Consider the following 8,972-nt stretch of genomic DNA (forward strand, 5'->3'; position numbering starts at 1 on the left):
AGGATCTTATGTACTATTATAGTTTTTCACAGGGGTTTCATTTGACCCAGCCATCCCTCTGCTGGGTATCTTTCCAAAAGAACTAAAAGAATCATATCACAGTGATGTACGTGCACCTATGTTTATAGCGGCACAGTCTGTAATAGCTAAAACTTGGAAACAGCCCATTTGCCCATCAGTTGGAGACTGGATCAAGAAGATACTTTGTATTTTTCCTACCTGTGTTTATGCTTCTCTGTCTTTGTTTGAATCATGTATGTTCTATCTTCTCACACTAGGATGCAGGTGCCGTGAGATCCAGCACTGGCCATCCCCTGTCCTCATCTTTGTGTCATTGGGTTGTCAACACCTTTAAAAAGCGCTCTTTTCCAAAGCTGTCATCCTCTTTCAGACATTTCCAAAATGGGTGATGTGGGAGGGAGTATGGAGGAAGCAGTGGGAGGAGGTCAGGGATTGCGTTGTAAAAGCACAATGACCTGGTAACAGAGCCTGACAGGTCAGATGTCACAAGACTCCTGTTATTTCCCAGCCATCGTGCGACTGGCTGCCAGTCACACCACTCTGCCTTTCACAACCTTTCAAAATAAGCCAGCTTCTTAAACCAGTTCATCAGCTTCCACAGTCCTTCCCACCAGCCCACATCACACAGGACCCGCCAAAGAGCAGTCCGTTCAAGGGCCAGAGAGTCCGCGCACCAAGGGACAAGCCATAACTATTAGTCCTATAAACTTAAAAGTGAACTTAAGGTACAATAGACATTAATAGGCACTTATTCACAACCAGCAAGTATTGAGCAATAGCGTACTCAGACTTGGAAGTCTCAAACTCCAGGTGCTAAAAGGATGGTTCTCGGCCTTTTTATTGTGATAGCACAATGTCAAACAGCAGAATTTTGAGAAAACAATTGAAGAGGTTGAGTCTCAAGAAAGCACTGAATAAATGTTTGAATAAATGCAACCTCACAGCTCCTGGGCAAAACAGACAGCCATGCCTCAGAGTGCCGGTGATTGCCTGGAAGCCTGACTCACCACACCACTCAACTTTGGGCACTAGGACTCCACTCGCAGACAAGAGCTGACACGCTTGCAGTGGTCAAGAACATAATCCAAAAGTTTTGTCATCTCCGTCCTCTATATTTTCCTTGGTAAGGGTTTGACTTAGGTTACACGATCTTTCTTATAGTAAATCATCTGTACTGTGTTCCACAAACAACTGAAGCCCAGGTCTGCTGGACCGATTTCGCCTGACAGCAGCGTACACTTCAGCTTGCACACTGATCCAAATCAGGCAGCCGATTTCCAGACAGAGCAAAGTGCTGAACCCCTTACTTATTATTTCAAACATGCTCTTCCACAGTCATCAAGCATACTATTTCTGGGATAAGGAGAAGACCTGATTAAATTTGTATAATGCTATTAAATAGGGTTTTAAAAAAACAAATAAATGTTCTCAAATAATATTGTTTAATGAAGGTATTCACTTATTAGTGACTATGTTCATTCGACAAATATTTATTGAATACGTTCTGTATGCTGGGGAGGGAGAGAGAGGGAGGGAGGGAGAGAGAAGGCGCTGTAAGAACAATTCCTTCTCTGTAGAGCTTACTTTCCAGTAGAGGAGACAGACAATAACCAATTTAGAAACTATACAGTGAGTCAGGTTTGGTGTAATCAGTGTAGAGGAACTGAAAGCATGGGGAGAGGGGCTGGGAGCTGCCATGTACAATGTGGTCTGGGAATGACTCACTGCTAGGGTGCATTTGAGAAGAGAATGGAAGGAAGGAAGAAAACGTGGGCTGCACAATCCCAGGGGAACACTGCTCCAGGCAGAGGCAACAGGAAGTGAGAGGTCCTGATGCAGGAGCATACGTACACCCACAGTGGTCAGTGCGGTGCACGGGGTGTTTGAGAGGGGATAGCAAGAGGTGTTGGGGGTTGGAAGACCCAGAAAGCCTTGTAAGACCTGTAAAGGATTTGGCTTCTACTCCCCTGAACTGAAAAACCGGTGGAACATTTTCAGCAGAGAGGTGATATCTAGGTGGCCTCTTATGTACAATGGCTTGACTTATGATTTTTCAACTCCGCAATGGTGCAAAAGCTATACATCTTCAATAGAAGCCATATTTCAATCTTTTAATTCTGACCTTTCTCCTGTGTAGCAACGTGTGGTAGGAGACTCTTGTGATGCTGGGTAGCCACAGTGAGCTGTAGCTCCTGGGCAGCCAGGCGCTTAAGAGGGTAAACATGCCTAGAGCACACTGTGTTGCTGTTCTATAGTTTATGTGTATTGTATGCATTTTTTACTTATATTTTCAACTTGCAATGGGTTTATCAGGATATACCCTACTATCAGCAGAAGAACATCTATATTTGAACTTGTTTATAAAATGGTAACTTCTGGGAGGACAGACAGGCAGAGGGAGAAGAGATGACTACTGTGTTTGAACCAGGATGTGAGGTATAGGAGGGGTGAGAAACAGTTGAAGTCTAGATATATTCTGAAGGTAAATTTGAAATAATTTGCTAATGGATTAGATATGAAATGGGAAAGAAAGATACGAATCGAAGATAACTCCAAGGCTCTTAGCCTAGGAATTGGAAAAGTGGCATTCCCTTTGTTTGGAATGGAGAAGAAAACACTGCAAGAGGAATGAGAATGAAATAAAAATAAATTTGATTTTGGAAAGCATTAGATTAGCATCCAATTCTGTCCACATCAGCAGTCACAGACCACACATGGGTATTTAAATTTGATTTTAATTAATTAAAATAAATAAAATGAGAAATTTAGTTCCTCTGTTGCACTGCAAATTTCAATTGATCAGTATCCAGCCCTATGAGGCTACTGGCTACCACAGTGGGCACCATCACCATCACAGAAAGTTCTATCAGGTGCGCTGGTGCACTTTAAGTCTTTACATTCTGGGCCCTACCTTGTGGTTTTCAACTTGCTGTATGGTACCCTACCCTTAGAGGACATTTGGAAATATATGGGTATTTAGGGTAGAATAGCAAGTGCCATGGGCATGTTGTGGCCATATTCTTGGGTAAGAGTCCAGTGATGTTTGCCACAATCCAATACCAAAATGTCAACAACTAGGCTGAGTAAGACATGTTGGCTTACTGTTCCTCAAGCAGTACTCACAGCCTAGAGCAATATGGGCATCAGAACACGGTAGGTGGAGGCATAGGTGGAATGGTCAGATAAACTGCTGCTCCTATCTGTCCTACGACTTGCGTTTGCTGCTTGGCTTGGGACAATTACCTAAACTGAGCCTTAGTTTCCTCCTCTATATAATGAGGAAAAGCACAGTTAATATACATCATCTAGGATGGTCCTAAAATTACAAAATATTTCAAGGACTTGGTTCAGCGTTCGAATCAGGAAAGAATGTTAATAAACATTATTAGAAGCAGAAAAGGTGGGGGAAACCCTAGCATGGACTCTTAAGAATAGCAAAATGGTAAGTCATATGCAAATGGAGTCTAAAACAGAATTGTCCAGGCAAATTAACATGGGTGCAGAAATACAAGCACATGCAATTTCTCAATTTTCTCCTAACCACACTTAACAAGATTAGAAAAAAGTGAAATCTCATTGATGTATAATTAGTTAATGAACTATATTCAAAAAGTGTACTTATCTATGTAATCAATATAAAAGATCACTGAAGTGCTTTACTTTTCACACCAAGTCTTTGCAATGTCACACGTACTTCTCAGTCCAGACTAGTCACATTGCCAGGGCACCACAAGCATGCGGCCTCATGACTATCCACTGGAGAGCACAGGGCAACAGCATGGGTGAGAGACCTACCCTGACTGCCAGTCATGGGGGATTCTGAGGCGATTCTCACCAGTTAACATTCAGCACATGGAAGGTGGTTTGCGAAAAGTCTCAACTAGCACATTCAGAGACTTTAGTCTCAGGATCTCCGTACAAGCTAAAAAGAGGCAGTGTTGTGGAATGATTAAATACATGAGCGGTCATAACGACACAATTGCACAATCCAACTTTGCTACCTCCTGTGTCCTTGAACAAGCTAGCCAACCAAATATCCATTCTCTTATTTGCAGATAGAGATAACAGAGCCAGCCACTCTAATGTTGCTCTGAGGATCACGTACACAAAGTGTTACCCATTGCCTACATCCTATTTCTCAAGTGTGGGTGAATAGTTGTATTTGGGTCTGAGAAATGGAACACAGGGTTTTTCTGGGGTTTTTTTTTTTTGTAATACTGGGATTTTTAGTTGCAGAATTCCTAAACAGTAGTCATAAGCACACCATTTGAACTCTGACTTAGTTAATATGGAAATTTAATCTCAATTCTAATATTTAAATTATAAAGTACATGTAGCTATATTTCAATGAGAAATCTAAAATGTAAAAATCTTGATGTGCTACAACACTGGGATATTACAGAGCAGTGATGGTAAACCTTTTAGGGTTTTCAGCGATACAAATAGCCAATTGAGGCCCATGTGCCATAGGTTCACAACTGCTATAGAGCAAGTGTAAATGATTGGTATTCTATTTGCTGCAAAATACATATAAATCCACATATAAATCACTAAGGTATAATTTTAATATAGCAGCCTCAAGACTACCCAGAATTTATTGAATTCCTAGTTATTTAAATGTATCCCTAATTTCTTAAAACATTAAAGTGCAAGGTCCCAAGCTCCATCCCTGGTACCAAAAAAACAAAAAGAATATAAGGCTTATTAGCATAAACATATTTATTTACTTACTAACAAAGAGATGATCTTGGTTAAATCAACACTCTGAAATTGATGCATGTAAAATGCTTGTGATAAAGGTAACTGACCAAAGTAATGAAAAAAAAGTCTGGAGATTAGCTCATTGAACTGAGCTTATTCATTCTTGAAGCTAATTCCTGTCCAAAGCGATGATGGAATATTTATTCTACTTTTTCATAGACCCGAGTACAGGTGACATTGTTCATGACACACTCCTAGGAGAAAGAAAGATATTGCAGTTAGAGTTGTCTCATATTCCAGAGCACTGATAGTTAAGTAATAAAACATTAGGATCAGAATCCTACAAAACCTTGTAGTCTATTCCACAGATGAAAAGAAACATGTTTTAGGATTCCTGTGTTTGAGATAAGCTAGATCCTATAGTTTTGCTGAAAGCCAAAGTGTTGCTGATAATATCTAAATTACTTATTTTATCTTGGCAAAGTTATTTCTCATTTTAAAGAAACATAAAAAAATGTAAATATGTCCAAGAGGGCAGCTTGTAGACGTCCAAGATTACACTGCAACAGGAGCTCAGGAAGGACAAGCCCACCTCCTGCTAAATTAACAGGGCTGCTTTGTGAATCAGTATTCTTCTATTTAATTTTCAGTATGCATTTGTTCATTCCCAAACTTAGATCTCCTGTTCATAATCAATGATAGAGAACAGTCATGGAACTAGGAATTCAGGCAAAAAGCCCTGAAAGACAGAAGCAGTTTGGCACTCACCACGACTAACTTCCCATCTTTCAATTTTCTGGTTATTGTGCTTTCTTTACCATCCCACTCCTGGTGCTGAACCAATGCGCCGTCTGTAAAATTGCAGACCGTCTGCAAAAACAAAGTATACTTCTAACTTTCCAAAGTATATCACAAGCATTTCCATGACTCATAACTTCCTTAACCAACATTTTTTTTCTATACTCTCTTTTCTAGGTCTGCTTTGTCAACTACACTGATTTCACTCACAAAATAGTTTGTGCATTTTAATCTAGAAGCTCAGAAAAGACAATCTACAAAGCAGGTCCTTTTACTAGTTTTCAAAACTCAACTCAGAAAATAATCTTTTCATTAAGTTTTTTACTATAAACAGTAAAAATGTTACAATACAATCTGTCATTTTAGAAGCTTTGGTGATTTCACAACATAGTATGGCTGACCTGAGTTTTTCGTCCATCAGCTGTAGTTTCTTCAAACTTCTCTCCCAAGTTACAAGCAAACTGTGTTGTCTTCAGAGTGCTCTCGGTTTTAACAGTGAGGTGGTTGCCGTCACAAGTGATAACACAATCTGGCTTAGCCACTGCACCCATTTTTCGCATAGCTACTCCCACTCCTGTGGAATGGTACATCATGTTAAACGACAAAAGACTATAATTTACACAGTCACTACACCTGGCACACTCTCACTTAATCTGCTTGCTGGACCTTTATGCATATTGATCTATATAACCCTAAACAATCCTGAGCCCAGTAGACACTGCTATCCCCACTGGAGATGAGAACGTGAGGTGCTGAAGTAACTGACTCAAGTTCATGCCACTAGGAATCAACAGCAAAGACAACCAGGCTTCGAATTTCAGCTTGTAGCCACCATACCATGCTGGACTTGAGAAAATCAGTGAAACTTCACTCTCTAATGTCATTTACTCAAAGCAGTTGACAGAAGCTGAAGATAAGAGTGCAAAGTCGCAAACTCAGGAGCTAGTGAAGTCTTTTTCTATACACTGAATTCTGCCAGCCATTGTATTCTTATTCTAACTCTAGCAACATAGAAAGCCTCTGATAAATAATTAATAGGCCACACAAAATAACAACAAATCCCTATTGTGTTAGATATACAATGTTTTGAGTTTGTAACACAATCTCGATGTTAATAAACGAAAATATTCTTACCCTGGAAAACAAAATATTTCAAAGCTGCAAAATTTTTTTGTTTGTTTGTTTGTTTGTTTGAGACAAGGTTTATAGCTTTGAAGTCAGTTATGTAGCCCATACTAGTCTCAAACTCACAGCTCCTTCTGCCTCAGCCTCCTGAGTGCTGGTGTTACAGGCATGTGCTACCACACCCAGCTACTATTTTGTATTTTTCTAGGTAGGATTTATTTTTCCCACTTACAGTCACCCTCATTGTGTGCTGCTTACTCAAAATATAATCTAAATATCTTGAGGTTGACTTTTAATTTTGTACAGCCTATTTATTCCTATAGTAAACAGCTATGAAATTTCACATTATCAAATTACATATCAATTTATAAACTGTGTATTTCCCCTTTGTGTCAACATTTATAAGGGACCTCAGGCTAAACCCATGTTACAAATGAGACTACAACCTACAGCAGGAATGTCCTGGTCACAACACTCAGCAAGGGTTTCTACATCTCCTTGGGGCCTTCTCTCTTGCCAGCTGAGAATGCCTTTTCTTGTCAGTTGACTCATTATTTACTCTCATGCTGGACAAATAAATGGGTTCTTTCCATGTTCCTTAAGAGCTGAGCCTAGACAACCTTCATGATTCCAGAACTCTTGAAACAAGTCATCCTAAGCACACATCTGCTCTCAGAGGGAAGAGAAACTGCTCTCCACCTGGTCCTCACACCTGTGCATGTATACAAACCGTATGTCTTGGATGAGTACAATAAACAGCTTTTTTTTTTTTCAGTCATCTTGGTTAGTGAAAAAAGAAAAATACTGTATTTTTGTTCTACTAGGCATATGGTAACATAATTCACTACATGCCACCCTTGACTCCACATTGTCTTGGATAAAGGCTGGTGAAGAAGTGACTCTGAAGTATCCAGTGGCAAGGTCTCAGTGGAGCGTCATTTAATGACCACCGGAGAGCAGTCAGGTTAACCTCTCTGGGGTGCCAGCTTCTGAAGTGGCCTTCTCCTCCTAGCAGTCCCGCGGGGTTGGAAACCCCCTTGCAGAGAGGATCCACGCTATGCTAACTTCATCTCACTTCCTAGAGGCTTGTGGTGCCAAAAGTCTATGCTTGTTTGTTATCTGTCCAATGTCTCAACCAGCATGCAACCACTGTACCGGTTTAGGAAAAGACAGCAGCAGGAAATGAAGCACCATTTAAGCTAAGAAAAAGAACCTACATCTTCCTAGAGACGCTCTTGGAAGCCTTTAAGAAGTCAAAGGCTTTCTGCAGCACCACACCCATCCTGCAGTGTTTAGCAACCGCAGGCCAGCACCTTGTGACTAGTTTTTCATCCGAGTCCACTTGCCCCTCATCCTCCAGTCTCAGAGGGAAGAAAGAATAGCACACAGACAGCAGATAACCCCAGGCAGGGTCCGTCTCGCTCTCTCCTCACAGCCCAGTCGCCACTGGGCCGTCAGGCTGGGCAGTGCCAGCAGGCGGTCAGCGCTGTCAGCATCGGGGGGGGGGACCTAGAAAGCCCCGGGGCTCCGAGGCCTGGCTCACCCAGTGAGAGAGAGGAAGGGGCCTGTGGGAGCCGAACCTCTAGCCCATTCATTGTTACAAGAGTCCTCAACCACACTGCGTCCCAGTGGAGACGGGGAGGGGGCCTTGCGCGTTAGTGAGGAACAAGAGATAGGGCGGGTAGGAAAGGGGAGTGGGTGCTGTGCGGTGGGTCGGGTAGGAGCGACAGGACGGCGCCACTGGGGAATGGGAAGGGTGGCGGTTGGGCAATTTAAGGGGGCTGCGCAGAGGGATATAAGAAGTTCTGCTCGGGCGGGGCGAGGGTGGGCTCGCTAAGGGCGGAAGCAGCGCGGCCCTCTGCGTCCTCCAGGAGGGTAAATTGGAGAGCCGGGTGGATCCGGAGGCGGAACAGCCCGGGTCTTGAGGCGGGAGGCTCGCGCGCTTTGCTCTCCGGGACACTGCCGCGTGGTGCCGCGCCGCGCTGCATCCAGGGACCACACGGCAGGGGCGATAGGAGGAGGGATCCGGGCGCCTGAACCAGGGCATCACCCCCGCGCACACCCCGGATCCCAGGATCCCAGCACGCCGTCCGGGCCTAAGGACAAAGGGCCCCAGGCGTGCCACGTTACAGGAGCTGCCGGGCCAGGTGCCTCACCTAATTCCTTCATGTAGTCCTCAAAGCCCTTGCTGTCCACCAGACGCCATCTTCCTACCAGCTGCTGAATGGTGGCCATGGTGGGTGCGGGCGGGCAGGCGGGAGGGCACAAGGACCAGGGCGGTTGCTCGCTGGCAGCGTGCTGTGCAGCGCCCCTCGCCTCGCTGCACT

The 8,972-nt window shown here is 43.2% G+C and overlaps 1 protein-coding gene across 2 annotated transcripts in view; it reads right to left on the reverse strand.

The window, feature by feature from the left end:
- Positions 1 to 4,753: 4,753 nt before the first annotated feature.
- Positions 4,754 to 8,972, reverse strand: part of Fabp5 (fatty acid binding protein 5) — a 143,406-nt gene continuing 139,187 nt past the window's right edge. The window contains exons 1-4 of one of the 2 annotated variants that reach the window (XM_010636252.3): positions 8,802 to 8,959; positions 5,922 to 6,094; positions 5,491 to 5,592; positions 4,764 to 4,976 (exon numbers count right to left, since the gene is read on the reverse strand). In XM_010636252.3, coding sequence (XP_010634554.1) covers positions 4,923 to 4,976; positions 5,491 to 5,592; positions 5,922 to 6,094; positions 8,802 to 8,880 — 408 coding nt within the window. In that variant the 5' untranslated portion in view covers positions 8,881 to 8,959 and the 3' untranslated portion in view covers positions 4,764 to 4,922. Of the gene's footprint in view, positions 4,977 to 5,490; positions 5,593 to 5,921; positions 6,095 to 8,801; positions 8,960 to 8,972 lie in introns of those variants that run through there. The other variant, XM_010636253.3, reaches the window with a different exon arrangement.

Source organism: Fukomys damarensis, unplaced genomic scaffold, assembly GCF_012274545.1.
Source record: "Fukomys damarensis isolate Sample0158 unplaced genomic scaffold, DMR_v1.0_HiC HiC_scaffold_5, whole genome shotgun sequence".
NCBI lineage: Eukaryota > Metazoa > Chordata > Mammalia > Rodentia > Bathyergidae > Fukomys > Fukomys damarensis.